General features: G+C 38.8%; 1 protein-coding gene across 2 annotated transcripts in view; it reads right to left on the reverse strand.

The window, feature by feature from the left end:
* Nucleotides 1-6856: 6856 nt before the first annotated feature.
* The window catches only part of LOC111866817 (GRIP and coiled-coil domain-containing protein 2), a 37782-nt gene continuing 25909 nt past the window's right edge, over nucleotides 6857-18729 (reverse strand). For both annotated transcript variants that reach the window (XM_023856106.2, XM_023856105.2), the window contains exons 15-19: nucleotides 14539-14844; nucleotides 13921-14035; nucleotides 11607-11842; nucleotides 9971-10079; nucleotides 6857-7381 (exon numbers count right to left, since the gene is read on the reverse strand). In XM_023856106.2, the coding sequence (XP_023711874.1) occupies nucleotides 7311-7381; nucleotides 9971-10079; nucleotides 11607-11842; nucleotides 13921-14035; nucleotides 14539-14844 (837 nt within the window). In that variant the 3' untranslated portion in view covers nucleotides 6857-7310. The remainder of the gene's footprint in view (nucleotides 7382-9970; nucleotides 10080-11606; nucleotides 11843-13920; nucleotides 14036-14538; nucleotides 14845-18729) is intronic.

Here is an 18729-nt window from a genome sequence, read left to right on the forward strand (position 1 = left end):
TTAACATTGCTCTAATTGCTCTTTTCTGAGCCACAAAAACTCTTTTCATTGATGATGAAGAAGAGCCCCAGAAAATAACACAATATTTAAGTTGAGCTTGACAGTAAGCACAATAAGCCATTTTCAACACTTGCCTACTTACTATAGGCTGTAGTTTTCTAAGCACAAAGGTTGCAACACTCAACTTATTTATCACATCATCAGAGTATTTTTCCCAGCCCAAATGATTGTCCGGGCACACACCTAAAAACTTAACATTTACAGAAAATTTAAGTGTTTGATCATTATATATTATATGTAATGGATAGTCTGTGGCTTTAGGGGTCATAAATTTCATTACATGGTTTTTTTTAATGTAGTATTAATTGGTTAGCTTGGAACCATCTATATAAATGTCTCATTTACTAAATTAATTTTGTTATTAAGGCTACTAATATCCTGTGAAGAGACAATAAAAGTGGTGTCGTCTGCATATAGAACCGTATGTGTCAACCCATTTAGAATTCTAGGCAGATCATTAATATATACATTGAACAACAAAGGTCCCAGTACAGATCCCTGCGGAACTCCATGTTTCTAGTTTTCCACTTAGAAACATATGAAATTGAGTCTTGAGTCTGTAGTATGAGTCTTTGCTTCCTGTTATACAGGTATGTTTCATGCACTCTTAAGTAGAGATCCTTTTATTCCATAGTGTTTAAATCTTTGGACAAGCAGGTCATGATTGACACAGTCAAATGCCTTAGTGAGGTCACAAAAAATCCCCACAACCATCTCCTTATTGTTCCATGCTTTATAAATATAATCAGTAACCGTAAAAATAGCTTTTTGAGTCGACACACCCTTTCTGAAACCAAACTGATTATCTACAATAACATTATTGTTTGTTAAATGCTGTATTAGTATTAGTATTAATATTAATATTAATCTTTGACTTGTCCCATATCATGTATAATGATTCATGGATGAAATAAAATTGAATTGAATTATTACTCTGTTATATATTAGTATCTCGAATATTTTGGAAAACCCTGTCAACAAGGAAATGGGCCGGTAGTTAGATATTTCTGTAATACTACCTTTCTTAAAGCATGGTATAATATTGGCATATTTTAACCGATCTGGATAAATTCCAGTGGTTAGGGATAGATTAAAAATATGCATAAGTGGTTTGGTTATTTGTTTACTACACAGTCTTATGAATTTGTTTGATATACCATCATATCCGCAGGAGCCCTTATTCTTTAGTAATGAAATTACGCCAGAAATTTCTGACTTTGTAATTAGAATATTAACTATTTCAGGTAATTTATCGGTAAGACTACTTATTGTTGCTGACCACTCATCCTCAGTTTTTGGATACTGACTAATTAATTTCTCCACTGAATCTATAAAATAGGTATTAAAAAACCCAGCTGCTTTATTAATTTCAATTTTGATTTCACCATTTTTGAAGTCTGCCGGAGCAGCTTTTCTTTTAGCTACACAACCAATTTCATTATTTATAATTTTCCAAGACATTTCAGATTTATTTGTGGATTTCATTAACATTTCATTGTAGTACATCTCTTTAGCTTTTCTAATGACTCTTCTTAATATGGAACAGTAACAGGAGTAATATTCTCTTATTTTAATATGATGAGTTACTCTACTTATTATGTAGAGGTATCTTTTACATCTACACAACACTTTTATTCCACCAGTTATCCACTGATTTTTATGCCCCATATCCATCACAAATTGCATGGGGAAGCATGATTCAAAAATGACTATAAATGTGTTTAAGAATGCATTAAAACTTGCATCTACCTCCACACTACTAAGGGTCATATCCCATGTTTCATTTTGTAGTGCCTCCATAAACATCATGACTCCAGTCTTAGTTATTAACCTCTTTTTAACAGGTGTATTCTTATTCCGCTGAGTTCCACACACATTATTTATCACCAGATATTGTGCATCATGATCTGATAGATCATTTTTTACAGAGTGCACATGATATGTATTTACTCTACTATAGTGCAAAAAAATATTATCAATGGCCGTGCAGGATTCTTTTACAATCCTAGTTGGGAAGTCCACAATATAAAACAAGTTATACGTTTGCATTAATGAACTTATTTGATGCACATTTCTCAAGTCACATAAAAAATTTATATCATGATATAAATCATGATCTGAAACATGCTCATGTTTCCAAATTCTATACTAAACACAATAATGTGGCCAAAATAATAAATTAACTGAACAAATATAATGAACCTTGAAAGTCTGATATATATACAGTGCTTGAAGTGGAATGAAAATAGAACCGGGATGGTTCTGCATGTGGAAAGAGGAAACGTGTTCAGACGAAGTGCGAGAAATGTGATATGGGACTGTGCATTCTCGGGTGCTTCAAACAGTACCACATGAAAGCAAAATTTAGTTAGACGACGCAGGGGAGTAGCCTGTACAACCATGAAACAGATAACAACAACAATAACAACAACAACAAAAGGTATTGTACATTGCATTTACTGCCAAAGAAGTAACGGGATGCCTTCAAGCCATTTAGGAAAGAACCGGGATGCCATCCCGCCGCATCCCACCCAACCTCAAGCGGACCCCTGGCGTCTCATCGCTGTGTATGCGGTACTATTACGATACTCCAGTGACCAAGTGAGGCAAGCTTCTTGCTACTGTGGGTACACATACTTGCTGAGCATCAACATTCTTAACCTATTTGCCTGTCCAGGTGTTGACAGATTACTGTAATAACTGTGAAACGCTTTTCGCAAGTCGCGAACATTTTGGGTAATGCCTTACAATCTCCCATCTCGAATTTGAGCCTCTACAATCATTGTCTCTTGAATGATAAAGAACATGTTTTCATTTAATTTTTATAACTCTGGATACAGTGCTTATTCTGGTAATAGAAATTTTGTATCCAGTTTTGGCATCTCTCGTTTTATAGATGTATATGGTATGTTGTGAGATGTACATAATTTGTGTATGCAGTTAAGTACTCATATTGTAGTACTGGTGACATATGATAGAACTTGACTTGTACTATTTCTGAAGACTGCATGGCCAATTACAGATTTTTGGAACAAATAAAGATATGAATATGAAGGATCCATCATCAAACCATATATTTACATCCCGACATCGCTATGTCTTGTCATGTATCCATTATTAACAATGGGCATTTTTTGAGAAAATTTGTGAAACATACTAACAGTTTGGTTTTCACTACTCTTCAAAGGCTTTCCTTATGATTTTTTTGGTTGATGGGCCTGCGACAGGTAAAAGTTAAAGTAAGTAAAGCTATCCCTGTACCAGGCCATGAAGGCCCATAGGGTTGTGAGATGTTGAGGGTCCCACACTATCTAGACAATCAGCTCAAAGATGGCGGTAAGGTTGTCAGCCTTACGCGCCGGCCGTGCTTTACTCCCCAGGAAAATTATTTATTTTATTTCTGGTACTCATTTCTGTTAGAGACTGAGTGAACCCCAGGGCCATAGTGCGGCCAGAAGGATTATGTAAATTGAAAAAATCCAATGACCTCATCGGTATTTGACCCCGCGACCTTCCGACTTGTAGCATAGTGCCTTAACCACCAGACTGAAAATATTAAGGAATGGTGCAAGAATTTCTCTATCAAACTACAACTGGATTTGTGACCACAGCCAAATTTTTGTTGATCTTGCCAGAGACTGCTTAAACACAGCTGTAAATTATGTTAAGGCTCTGCTATTCTTATTCTCATATTAATAAATTTTCTCTTGTATTCTGGTACATTAATGTATTACATTAGAAGGAAAACTTTATTTCTAGACATAAGAAAATTAGCTCTAAGTATTCCAACTGCTGTAAATAATGGAATTAACCATAAAGTCAACAAACTTAGTTGACTTAACTAGATGATAATTTTGAGTACCAACCAAAACAGTTTTGGAGTTGTGTACTTAAATTTAGGAAGGATAAAGACAATCATAATTTTCTGGTTGGCAGTTCTCACATTGTTAAAGTTGCTACTCCTTGGGTTGTGCAGGAGTCCATGTCTTTACAGTGTAATGGTATTTTAACTTGAGCTTTTGTTCATGATGATATTGTTTACAAAGCTATCATGCAATTGAAGCCAATGACATCAGATTGGATGCAATCCCTAGCTTTGTTGGAGAGGATTGCTTTGATATTTTACCCTCTTTACTGAAGTTTATTTTTAAACTTAGTTGATACCTACAGGTCTCCTGCCATCATCAGTGCTTTTTCTAAGGTATTTGAATTTATCATTCATGAGAATATTTCCCATTATCTGAAGATAACAAGTTTAATTCTACTCAGCATGCTTTTACAAAAACCAGAACTACTACCACTTTACTTTTCTCATTGTCACTACTTCCATGCATGTTCACAGGGACAATCTGATTCCATCTATTTTGATCCCAATGGTGCCTCTGACTTCATTTTGCATTCCTTGCTTTTTGAGAGGCTTAGTAGTTATGGCCTGCCTACTAGTTATGTTATGTGACTTTGCAACAAACTCTGTTACATTCATTTTTTTTTTTGGAGCTTGTTCATTGTTCTTAATTGTGCTGTCCAGTGTTCCTCAAGGCTCTGTTCTGGGACCTTTGTTAATATATACATTGATTTAAGTACCAAAATTAAACACTGATGTTCTGTTTTTCTTATATAAAATATTTTTACCCTATCACCTCTATTGCTGACCTCCTTCCTGTGCAAGCAGATGTTATCTCTGTGCAGTATTGGTATACAACCAACCATATGAGGCTCAATGATAGTAAAACAAGTTCCTTCTCCAGAAAAACTATATTTTGATTTTTAACTGTGCTCTTTACATCTCTGGAATACGGTTTACAGATTTTATCACTGACCTTCGTGTTTTCATGGCTCTAACTGTACTTCCATCAGAATGTTTCTTATTTATTTTATGATTGCATAAAGTTGTTAGGCCTAACATGACTATTACTTTCTCCTTCTCTTCATTAGATAGTTTGTTGATGCGCTACATAAGCCTAGATAGTACAAAACTTGAATATGCTTCCATTGTCTAGAATTCTTTTACCAGCACTGATTCTTTAACAAATTCAAATGTGTTCAGAGTTCTGACAAAAACATTAGACTGTAACACCTTTTGTGATTTTTACACAGTAATATCCTGCTCGGTGTGTCTTAGCATGTAACAATGCCAGTTTGTTTGACAATAGTTTCTTTAATCTACTGGTTAATAGCTAGTTATCTTATTCTGTTACAGTGGTTTTATAAAATTATGCTTTTCTTTCACATACAGGTACTCATAAAATATCAGACGAGTTACTTTATTATTTGCAGTAAATTTCTTCAGCTTTTTCAAGTAAAGTTACTGGATGAAGTGGGACCTTGAATGATGAACTGTTCTATATAGGTTGTATAAAATTCTCTCTTTAACCCAGTGGCCAATGCCTGTGAGCTATAACTTTGGTTTACTTTGAATCCCCAGCCACTGTTACCTAGAAACTCTGTAAGCTAAAGCATGAGTTTACTATAAGTGATAATAAAGTATGCGCCAAAAATTGAAGTACTGAAACTTGTGCATCTCGAATGCACATGTGCGTTTGTTGACGGGACATAGCTCCAGCCGCACATGTTCCCAGTAGTGAAAAGGAAGTTCTGTTGTGTAGTTGTTGGAAATGGGTCTTTCAACGGAGGAAAAAGTATTCTTAGTTGAGTATTATTTCTACTCATATGGAAGTGGTCGCCAGACAACTTGCTTCCTTGGTTTTGAGTGGCCAGATGTTATCATCCAGAAACCGCGACATAGTACACGTGACGATATGATGTGCCTTCTCAGCACATGGTACATTAGGCCCCTATTTCGTTGAGGATGAGGAAAGCAATGCTCTTACCATCACCCAAGAACACTATAGGGACATGGTGATAGGACCATTTCTTCAGGATCTGAAAAGGTTCTGTCATGCAAGGGGCCTTCACATGAATAGACAGTGGTATCAACAGGACGTAATTTTGGCGCATACTGTACTAGGGTGCAGGGGGTAAAAAGATAAAAAAAGGTAAAATTGTCCCTGTGCTTAACTAATTAAGCACTATGCCATGAAGGCATATGGGGGAGTGGATGTATAGATCCACATTTGCTTGACCTCGGCACTAGCTGGAGGTGAGGGTGCAGGGGCTAGGACACAGTAAATTGTTCAGATAAAGTGCAACTGAATTCTTGCTTGATTAATACACAGCAATTTTTTTTAAACACTTTTACAAGATTATGTAGATAAGATTGAAGTGTATTCAAACACATAAATACACTTAACTATTTGCATTTGGAGCTGGGATAGTGTAGGCAGTACAGCTACTGGCTGGATGACTGAGGGGTCAGATTTCGAATGTGAGTCAGGGCAAGAATTTTCTCTTCTCCATGTCATCCAGACCAGTTGTGGGGCCCACCCTGCCTCCTATCCAATGGGTACTGGGGGCTCTTTCCCCACGGCATGAAACTGAACACTCACCTACAACTAGCACCAAGGTCAAGAAAATGTGGATCTATACATCTGACAAGAAAAATATTATGATTATCATTTTCATTATTTTCATTCAAGCACAGCACTCCTGATATATACCAAGCAGTTTGGTGTTGTGGTAACCCTCTTACACTTGTATTCATGAGGTGTTGGGTTCGAATCTCAGCTGGGACACTGGCTACCTTGATTGCAGTTTTCACTTTGTCTCTCCCTTGAGGAATATGCCAGGATGGTACCTCAAGTAGACAATAACCATTTTCTTCGAAAATCTTTTCCAGTTCACTGTTCAATATACAGTCTTGGATACTGCCAACATCATAAAATGAATGAAAATTCAGTCATATGACAATATGAATTTTATTTACATGTGCACGTGTTACTGAATTGGTTCATCTTGACAATGAGTATAGATATATTTTATGTACACATACATTTATACCTCAAAGAATATTACTTGAGCATTGTAACTTTACAAACAACTGTTTGCCAATTAAACAATAAATTATGTACAGAAGTATCACGCAAAAGCTTATATTCGATGACTCTACTTGGACATCACTATCACCTTCAGGACCCACTAGCAGTGTACCCATGAAGTTAGCTCAGTCACCAGCATCATCTTGCCACAGACATAATTTCTGTGCAAATGACATAGCAGACCAAATGAAGGATGCAAATAATTTAGGAAAGGCAATATGAAATTAGACTAACCACCACTAATACACATTGCTGTGATGATGTCATCTCCATAATATAAATAATCCTGGCCATTCAATGGCACTTTGTGCAAAGTCACTGTGTGCCTGACCAAAGATGTAAGTAGCTACCCCATCCTCTTCCACCAGCTTGGAGATCAGGACCACCTGCCAACAGCATAAATAGGTATCAATAAATATAATCATTGCACATAAATTAGTAATAATAAATATTCTTCAAGTTCTTACTGCCCCACATTTCTCTCATATATACAAATGCATGCACATGCACAAGTACACATACAAACTCCTCACTTCTTTTGCACTGTCACATGATGGAGTATGACTACAGACGGGTTTTGGATTGATGACCAGATTTATTGCACACTTTGATATGCATGTAACTACACTTTACAGTTCACTATTACACAAACATCAATGTCCACAGTCAAGTCTCCACTGCCATTGCATGGTAGTGGCTTCCAACAGCAGACACTCCACTTCCTCTAGGTTCCTGAACTGTCCCTGGAATCAGCTACCAGCTTCCTAGAGCAACAGCTCACAATAACTGTACTGCAGCAATCCTCTAACTCACTCACTAACTCTACTGACAGACTGATTGCTCACTAACTTGTCCTGCTTATAACATCTCTGTATGGACTACAGAGAAAACACCGTTCCTCTGTTGCTGTGCAGCTGTCACATTCATGTCTACTGGAGTTCCCACGTGATCACTACTCAGCCACTGACCAGCAGAGCCATTACTTAGCAGTGACTGTTGTACAGCTGCTTATTTCATGGTCATTGCCTAGTAACAAGTCTACATCCCACAATATATTCTACCAGCCTACTATATTATAAATTATGAAAATATCAATTACAATCATATTGATAGCCATCAGCAGGAACCTGTACGTACCACTGTGAGTCATGCCTCCCTTTCACTGTTCACACTTCATTCAATGAATATGTGCTGATCTTGCCTCCCTGTTGAATCACAATCTCTGTGCCACTAATTATCCTTCCACAGTTTCACCTATGGAAACTTCTTTTATGAGTTTTACTTCCTCTAAATGATCAAGTTCAGGCATCCCCTTAGTGGAAATAAAGGTGTGAACCTCCACACACACCAGTCCGAAGACCTCATTAAATAATTCACTCGGTAGTAGTGATGAATGCTGTGTACAGTATCTGCTCCAAATATCAATACCTGTTACAACTGGTGTCAGAATCTGGTGAAAGATGGATTCAGCTTTACAAGAAATTTTGGAGCAATTAAATAAATTGAAATGTCAGCCAAGATCAACCGACAGCTGGCTAAGTCAGAATGGTGGCCTATGAAAACAAACTGACAGCCAACCAAGATCAAGAAAGAAGCAAAACAAGTGACATCAGGGCTGTTGCAGTTCTATGAACTCTGGTTTCTGAAATGCTCTGGTAACATTCAAGTAGCTGATGAAATCCACCCTGCAGGGCATTACTTATGAAGCCTGCCTGGTGTGCCTGGATGATGCGATCACTGCTGTCCAGTTGTTTATCTGAAGCTTGATAACCTGTGCAAATTGTTCCAGAGGTTTCAAGTGGGCAACTTTAAGCTGAGCCCCAAGAAGAGCTAAATGTTCCACAAGAAGGTGTGGTACCTTGGACATACTGTAGTGTCAAACAGAGTAACTTAAGACCCACAGAAGTTGATGGCTGTACAGGAGTCACCACAGAAAGACCAAAACAAGATGAACTTCACTGGTCTCTGTACCTACTACCAAAGGTTCCAAGCTGTATTTTTGAACACCACAAAGCTACTGACCCAAATCACTGAAGAGAAGCTGACATTTCAATGGTATCCAGAAGCTGAAGCCACCTCCTGGTCCTTGAAGAGGTAATGTGTGAGACCCATTCTAAGATTCCCATGGAATTTCAAGGTGTGGTGTCACAACTACTGGAGGGTCAGGAGCATGTACAGGCTTACTCCAACAAGACCCTGTCCAAAGCTTGAGATTTTAATTCAGTGCAATGAAGATCAGTGGAGTAAAAGTAAGAGAGCACCATACTGTGGTGTAACAAGCGAACAAAGAACTGATCTCAAGATCATAAATGGTCAAGGATGGTGGGGGCAGTAACTGCTCCAAATATTGATAATTATTGTCACGTGTTGGGTATGTAACGCGACAAATAACTTCATGCCATCTTGGATCAAGCAAATTTATTCCACTCGCTCTTACATTTACTAAATTTACAATCTCCCAATTACTGCCATCAGCAGTATTACAATTACTTCTCCTGCTGGAGTCACTGCCATTCAATCGATACAACTCAATAACAATGGACTTCAACTCACTCCGGCGAATGCTAGACTGCAACTGACTGGTAATTCTCTCTCACTGACGAATACTCCTGTTATGTAGCTTACGCACTGACAACAGAGAAAATAGTTACGTGATAGCTTTCAGTGTTGTGCGATGTCGTGTTTACCAACTGCCTAGCAACAGTCGCTGCACAGGCTCCCTTGTTGCGTGATGCAGTGTTTACAAAGGCGTTGCTGGGCAACGCTCCATAGCAACCAGTGCAGTTCGGCTCGGCTCAGCACGGACAAACACCACTTTCTTTACTGTTGCGTAACTTGGCAACCAACCGTTTATCATGGGTCTGTCTTCGTGGTAACTCCTTCCACCTCCCATTGCCCACCAATGGTTAGACTTGTCACATTATTATATTTCAAGGATACTACCAATATAAGACTTATGACATGATTAAACTTACCCTTAGCCACTATGTTAAGTTGGCTGGTTTCTTCTGGACTAAGTTTGAGTATAGTGTTGAGAACAGGAACTAAACGTGACCTTTCATCGCCACCTTGGAGCGTCACAAACTATCAGAAGGAACATAAAGTTGTCAAGTCATACCAAAATTAATACACTTTATTTATGTAATGTTCTATCATTATAGGCGTGATCAATAGATCTCTGAACTGTCTGTAAGGTGACACTATTGTGCACAGTACAAATTCCTCTGCTATATGATGGTAAAATACAATGTGATGAAACAAACTGCCATTAATTTAAAATCTGCTGGATGTTAAAGATGTATGTAATGCTGAATTTTTTAATATATTTAAAGAACACTGTGTGTTTGTGTGTATGTGAATGTGCATCTGCAGTCATTTCAAACTCAGAAAAACTGCTATGGAACCCTACATCACATTAAACATACAATTTTGGAGAGGCAGCATTGGGTAGAATTCAAACATTTGAATGATTTTAACATGTGGCTTTAGCTTTCATGACTAGGCACAACTACGGTTTCTCAGTGTTTTGACAAATTATGCAGTTGCCATCTTCGAGGTTAATGACTTTCAAAGATGTTTTGGAAGGTCCTATATATGAGGGTCATTCTGAAAGTCATGAGCAACAATTTTTTGTAAAGTAACATGCTTTATTATTGACAAACCAAATATACCACCTCAATCTACAGACCTTTCTTTATTTTTCCACATAATCGCCACTTCTTTGTACACATTTCTCCCAGCATTCTGGGAGTTTGAAAATTCCCCTATTGTAAAATTCTGTTCCAGCCATCTGAAGACAATGACGCACTTCATTCTGAATTGTCTCCCTTGTCTCAAAACATTGTCCACGCAGCTGATCCTTCACAAATCCGAAAAGATGGTAGTCAGAGGGTGCCAGATCAGGGTTATAGGAGGGGTGTGGAAGAACTTCCCTCCCCATCTTTGCAATTGCTTCCAATGTGACCTTTGTGGTCTTCAGTCAATAACCGCGGGACCCAACGAGCACAAAGTTTCCTACAGCCCAAGGTTTCAATCATCTCCTGTACTGCATTGTGCCCTATCCCAAGTTTTCGGGCTATTGTGTCCACAGTCACACGCCTGTCATCTTGAATGATCTCATCCACTCTTTCCTTGTTGCGTTCAATTGAAGCTGTTTGAGGATGACCACTCCGAGGCTCATCTTTGATGCTGGTGTTCCCATCTTTAAAATGTTTCACCCATTTTCAAACACTGCTCGCACCCATGCACACACTTCCATAACCATGCTGAATTCAGTCACAATCCATTCATTTACATAATGCAGTACTTAATGATACTTTCACTATTTTTAAAGTATTCTTAAACCCACTGTTGGGCTGCTGGGCCTGTAACAAATCCATGGAATGACCCACAAAAAGATGGTTCCATCAGGTACAGGAAAACTTCAAGAACAGAGGGAAGAGTTATAAAAAACTGAAAAGGGCTGGGAGAAGAACAAAGAGACTGGCTCTGTAAAGTGGAAACAATGCTAGAAGGAGAATGAGGAGAGAATGGGTACTTTAATTATTTCCCTTAAATGCTTCTTATGGGCATTATTATCTTATCTTATATTATTATCTTTATTTTTCCTACCTTTAGAACAATATTTTTGAGGTACTCAAAATTTTGTGCATGCTGCTCCCTTTCAACGCTTCTCTGCTGCCGACGGATCTCATCCTTTAGCACCTGATTCTGTTGAGTCAGCTTTGCCAGATCACGTTCTGCTTCACTTAGCAGTCCACTTAAATGTCGGATACGACATTCTGATACTACCAATTGTTCTTTAGTTTGACTCAGTTCTACACCTGGTGAAGCACTAACTGTTGAAACTGAAAAGGATAAAATAAGTGTGTACAAAGTCTGAGTACATGCACACGAAATGTACGAACTCATATATGCATACATACTCACAAAGTGAAATACTGATACAATGAACGTCTATAATTTAAGTTTTATAAAATACTAACCAATCCAAGTAAGTTTCTCCTTCATTCAGAATATCGTATGAACACACCTCTCTATGCAGGTCTAGCTAGCATAAACATATCCTATTCTAGGCATAACTTTTTCATGTGAATATGTACTGTTCTGTTTCTTAGCATGTTTCATTTATGGATAGCTCATGTTGTGTCTGTGCCAGTCGCATGAATGAGAGAAGTATGACGTATTCAAAGTTAATCTACTTTTCAGTAATTTACCTTCCAACCTCTTTTATTCAATCCCCCTCCTTCCCTTATTTCAACTTGCAATACTGTCCCACATAGAGAACAGTAAAGGGAAAATTGTAGATACTTCAACCCACAAAGATGAAAAGTACAACAGAACGTTCTCCCCATCTTGATCAGCTGTGTCAAAACACTGAAATAAAAGAATGCTGGAATTAAAAAAAAAAAAAGTAAAATTATCCCTGTACCAGGCCATGAAGGCCCATAGGGTTGTGAGATGTTGAGGGTCCCACACTATCTAGACAATCGGCTCATAGATGGCAGTAAGGTTGTCAACCTTATGCGCCGGCCACACTTTATGGACTTGAATCCATGACCTTCTGGCTTGTAGCATAGCCCCTCAACCAACTACGCTACCGCGTGAATATTTTTATTGCACGTGACGGATGGAACACTAAAATAAATGTGACTTTTTAACAATCGTGTAATTTGTTTATTCTGGGTATACTACTTAAAAATGAACTTTGTAACACAGCACAGCAACTGTTGGATTCTCACGACAGACTTACATCCATGGAGTTGAGTTAGTCAGCACAGCACACATCCAACCCATAATTCAGTTGTTGTCAGATGCAGTCTGACATAACTTGGGCAACTACAGATACAGATTACAACAATCCTCCTCATAAATGTCACTGCAACTCCACTATTAAGGCATATGTTTTGTTCTTTACATAAACCTCCCCCAAAAATAAATCTAAGAGGCTAAGACTGCGTGAACAAAGAGACTAAGAAATCATCCCTTCTGTCAATCAGCTTCAAAAATATGCTGCATTATCTGCAGCTTATAATATGTCAAAGAAAAACACTGTCATTTGTAAGTCAAAAACTGTTATCTTTTACTGCATTTAATAAATATCAATGTCTGAAATATCACAATTCTTTGACTGAAATCTGATATTTAAATATGAATATTTATACTTAAGAATGTCATGATTATGAATGGTTATTACTACACACTTCACAGTGTCTGAACAGGCAGGTCACAAAACTTAAAAGTAATTTTTGAAACACTATCTACTGGCAATTCTGACTGCCTGGTTTTATACAACCACTGCCAAGAGTTACAACATGAAATTACAAAAGTATTACATGAAAACTACCTTCAAAGTTAACAGTGAATGTAAAGAAAATGTGATTGACTTAAATTGTATGTTTAGATAAAGAGGCATATTAGACATCATAAATCCTCTCCCAAGCCTGGTATCACATGATAAAAAAAAAAGTAAAGCTATTCTTGTTACAGGCCATGGAGGCACACAGTTGTGAGACATCGAGGCTGCCACATTTTCTAAACAACTGGCTCACAGATGGCAGTGAGGTTGTCAGCTTTATGCATTCGCTAACCTTTAGCCTCAGGAAAATTCCTGGTACTTACTTCTGTTAGAGACTGAGTTGACCCCACGGCCATAGTGTGGCTAGAAGGATTAGGTCAATTGAAAAATTGAATGACCTCGCCAAGAAACAAATTCGCAACCTTCCAGTTAACGGTGGAATTCTAAATAACTTATTTTTATAGCAAGAATGACCAGGGTATCAACCATACTGCTACGTAACAAGACTGGCAAGTAAAATATATCATGAGGCTCAGCTAGTGATCATGTTATAAAGAATACTTAAAATTCATACATAACAAAATTTTGCTTATCCCAATATATGTTCTTATAAGAATTCAGACTTACCATTGTTTTCATCATCAGCTGGAGATGACAGAAGTTTTTCCAGTGGAATTAATTCTGTTCTACGTTCCTGTGATGCAGACAGATGTGGAGGAGTAGAGTCCACACTCTCTGAACCCTATACAGGCAAGAAACATATTATCATCCACCAAGTTTTGATGGTGCTTCATTTTCTGTCAAAAACTGGAGAACTATAATTCAGTAGAAACTGGCTTAATTCAAGAAAAAACTGATCAAAGCTATAGGTAACCCATACACTCAATAAGAAATAATTATCACACCACAGTAAATAAAATTTGTTTAAAAAACATAAAAATTCCTGTAGTACCTATTGACCTATTAATCCTGTACACACATGAAATTATAAGAAATCATTAATTTTGATTTGACATAAAAATTAACAAGTAATGAAATTTTATGTATCTCCAGATATCAGAGAAATAAAGCAAGAAATGTACGCACAGTGTAACAGTTCTCACACAGTCACTCTGCTATCGCATCTAAGTTTTAAATGCATGGAGCCTAACTTCTGAAATTCTCCTATAAACAAAATAAAACAGATAGGGAAGATGGGTAAGGGCAAAAACCAGTTTAATAGTATCAAGTTATGAGGTGAATTACCTCTCCTTCTTCTCTCTCAAGTAATGTTATTTCAAGCTTGTTTTCCGAGTCTTGCTGGTTCATTATGACTCCAGATCGGACAGGTATGAATCCCACTGTGCTGCTGTTCCAGTGAGGGCTGGCATTATGTTTGGAAGGTGTATTCAACATGTTTGATTCAGCTGGCTGCATAACATGCCCAACTACATCACCCACAACGGAAGAATGTTGCTGTATTCTATGCAGCTGCTCCTCCGTGTCTTGAAGCTGCTTCTTCAGGGCTGATGTTTCCTTTTGTAACCTTTCTTCCAGTTCCTCTATCTGTTGCTGCAGAGCAATGAATTTAGCATAATATATATCATGAAATATCTGAAGCTAAGGTGGTAGGTACCACCTTCTTAACAAGTTTTGAAGAACAGCAAAAAATGACCACCTCTCTAAGGCAGAGATAGACAAACTTAATAGTATTTCATGGGCCAGGCATACAGTGGTTACTAAAACTTATTGTACTTAACATACTGCAAGCTGATGCCTTGAGGAAGTAACAGCCTGTATTCCAAAGCGATTAAAATGTATATAGCTTAAATGTAACATAATCTTTGAATCTCTAACATTAACCTTTAACGGCCGAATGTTACGCAGCAAGCAGCACCCCGTGTTGGCCGAATGTTATATATATACACGAGGGTTGTACTGAAAGTCATGAGCAACAATTTTTTGTAAAGTAACATGCTTTATTATTGACAAACCAAATACACCACCTCAATCTACAGACCTTTCTTTATTTTTCCATATAATCGCCACTTCTTTGTACACATTTCTCCCAGCATTCTGGGAGTCTGAAAATTCCCCTTCTGTAAAATTCTGTTCAAGCCATCCGAAGACACTGACGCACTGCATTTTGAATTGCCTCCCTTGTCTCAAAACGTCGTCCATGCAGCTGATCCTTCACAAATCCGAAAAGATGGTAGTCGGAGGGTGCCAGATCAGGGCTACAGGAGGGGTGTGGAAGAACTTCCCACCCCATCTTTGAAACTGCTTCCAATGGGAGGCAAGCGTTGTCATGCAGAATGATGTTTCGTCCCGGACCCTCATCGCGCAATGCACGACGGAGCTTGTGTAGTGTCTGGACATAACGAGCAGCATTGATGGTTTGCCCAAGCTCCAGGAATTCGGCCAGAATATACCCCTCTGCATCCCAGAAGACTGTGCCCATCACCTTTGCAGCTGATGGCACTGTTTTTGCCTTCATTTTTGATGGAGAATGCAAATGGTGCCATTCCATACTCTGCCATTTCGTTTCAGGCTTGAAATGGTGAAACCAGCTTTCGTCACCTGTCACAATATAAAGCAAAAAATCATCTCCTTCATGTCGATATCTCGGCAGCAGTTCTGAGGTGGTGGCTTTTCACTGACCTTTGTGGTCTTCAGTCAATAACCGCCGGACCCAAAGAGCACAAACTTTCCTATAGCCCAAGCTTTCAATCATCTACTGTACTGCACTATGCTCTATTCCAAGTTTTTGGGCTACTGTGTCCACAGTCACATGCCTGTCATCTTGAATGATCTCATCCACTCTTTCCTTGTTGCGTTCAGTTGAGGCTGTTCGAGGACAAACGCTCCAAGGCTCATCTTCGATGGTGGTGTTCCTATCTTTAAAATGTTTCAGCCATCTTCAAACACTACTCGCACCCATGCACACACTTCCATAAGCACACTGAAATCTCTGGTGAATTTCCGCAGCAGGGATTTCCTCTTTCACAAGAAATTCAATGACAGTATGCTGGCGAAATGATACATTGTTGTCAGCCATTTTGTTAGGAGCGATGCTGGTCACGTGATGCAAGCTATTGACGTCACAAGACACTCAAGGTTAACACAACAGCCGGTGCCACCTACCACCATACTCTCTTTCGTCTGCTGTTCCCAGGTTGCATGCAAAAAAAACTTGCTCATGATTTTCGGTACGACCTACGTATATATTGTAACGTGTTTTGCTACTGAAGACACCATTCGGATTGTTAATTGGTTTATTTAACAACCTACAAATCGTAACTACAAATACTTATAACACTGTTATGCGTTTACACACTTTACAACCCTACACAATAATCTCTTCAGTAGTCTTCACGTATTTATAACGTGGGAGCTATACAAGTCTCTCTTAATTACACATTCCCAATATAACTGTACTACAGCACACAATCTTGAAGTCACACAATAAGTCTTCACTTGCCGACTTCTCAGTTACCGCACACTATCACATAAGATCTTCTAACCATGTGTTCGGGTCTTCTTTCTGCGACTGCTGCTATATTTCAACTGTCTTCGGTGGCTGCTGCATTTTTGTAGTTCTCTTATAAACCCTCAGTCAGACAACAGGAAAATGCCTCGCTTCCTTGTTGCCTAGTCGCTGTATTTACAGGTGTTGCTGGGCAACACTGTCGAGTATGCTTACTGCTGCATAGCAACCGTGGCATCGTCCGCTATATCACAGTGGGGCAGGGGGCTGGAATGTTGACTGGCCTGTTACCGTAGTAGCGACAGCACCCGATGTTGTTACGTCACCGCTGGCGGGGGAGGGGATGTCCTCCATAGCACAAAATGTCACAAAACATATATTGTGACATGTTGCGCAACGGAGAACCCCTCCCTACCCAGCAGCAACGTGGCAACTCAGGCCACAGTGATGTGGCGGATAAGTCAGCGCTCCCTCCCTCCCCCTCCGCGGTGACGCAACATGACGACATGGCACCGGTTCCTACTGTGACGCGGCACCACTTCCTATTGTGACGTGGCACGCAACGACGCTGTTGACGCAGGCAACACGTAACAGCGAACGGAATAAAAGCCGGCTGAGCAGCAAGCAAGAGCCAGTGTGTTATCAACAGTTCTCAAGGCAGCAGCCTGTGAGCAGAGTTGAAATATAGCAGCAGTCGCGGTAAGAAGACCCAAACGCATATTTACAAGCAGTTACAAGTAATGAGTATGAGTTACGGACGCATGTGCGAGAATCAGTGTTACGTTGTGATAACCGAGTAATAATTTGGTGTGTGCGATACAGAGAGACTTGTATAGCTCCTGCGTTATTAATACATGAATACTCTTGAGGATAGTGTTAAGAGGTTTTGTTGTAGGGTTTGTAAAGTGTGGAAACCCGTAACATTGTTATAATTAATTGTAGCCGTTACTGGTAGGTTGCTGAATAAACCAATTAACAATCTCTATGGCGTATTCAGTAACCCAACATGTTACAATATATATATATGCGGCAGGACACATGCTCTTTGGGAGTGCTGACAGTTTGATCTTGGGTTTCAAACCAAAACAAACCCATGCAAGGTCATGTCAGAGGTACATTTGTTAGCTCTGAACAATGAAATCGTTTATCTGGTTTCGATACTATTCATGTTTAGATACGACTGTTTATGACCTGTTCAGCCAAATATAGCCCAGCTTTGTTTCGAGAACTGATGAGGAAATATTTATTGGTGCTTGCAGAAGAGTGCTTCCAGAGCCTTCAAGGAAGTGTGACACATTCAAGGATTGGTTTTCAGTGGCGAATTATCAGTTAGGAAGTCAGTGTCGGATTGTCTAATATTTCTTTATCAGTTAAAAGGTCAGTGTCAGACTGTCATATATTTCTTTGTATATCATTTTTATTTTGTGTCTTGGAAGAGGTATAAACCTACTGAGCCAGTATTACTTTGTGAGTAAAGGGCATCTTCATCATTGTGACTTTTGATATCAATGTCGGACTGGCAATCTTTTTGACTAGTATTATAATTACTTTGTATCACTATTTTGCAAGTATTACTAACAGGTGAGAGTGTCACTTTGTCAATCAACATAGTTTATTCAATTTTCCTGGAAGCCCCCTACCCCCAAAGATGATTCTTCAATCACACAAGGTGAATATCACGGTCAGTGGCGTTTCTCGGGGGAGGCCAAGGTTATCTCGGGCCCAACTGAGTCGACTGGAGGTGAAATATTCACAACACTGACCAACCAAAGAGAAATGCAGACGTTTTCGTGTGTTTCACTAAATAAGAAAAGCAGGAGCACCATTTTCTATGGCAAAAAGTGTGATGTTGCGCTGTGTGTCACGGACTGCTTCGAGAAGTGGCATGCGAGACAGACTGTGAGGTATCGTAAACTGTGAAGTGACACAGTTCAAACTCACGTACAGTTTGAACAAAATATTGTTGTATA

The sequence above is a fragment of the Cryptotermes secundus genome, unplaced genomic scaffold, assembly GCF_002891405.2.
Source record: "Cryptotermes secundus unplaced genomic scaffold, Csec_1.0 scaffold446, whole genome shotgun sequence".
Classification (NCBI taxonomy): Eukaryota; Metazoa; Arthropoda; class Insecta; order Blattodea; family Kalotermitidae; genus Cryptotermes; species Cryptotermes secundus.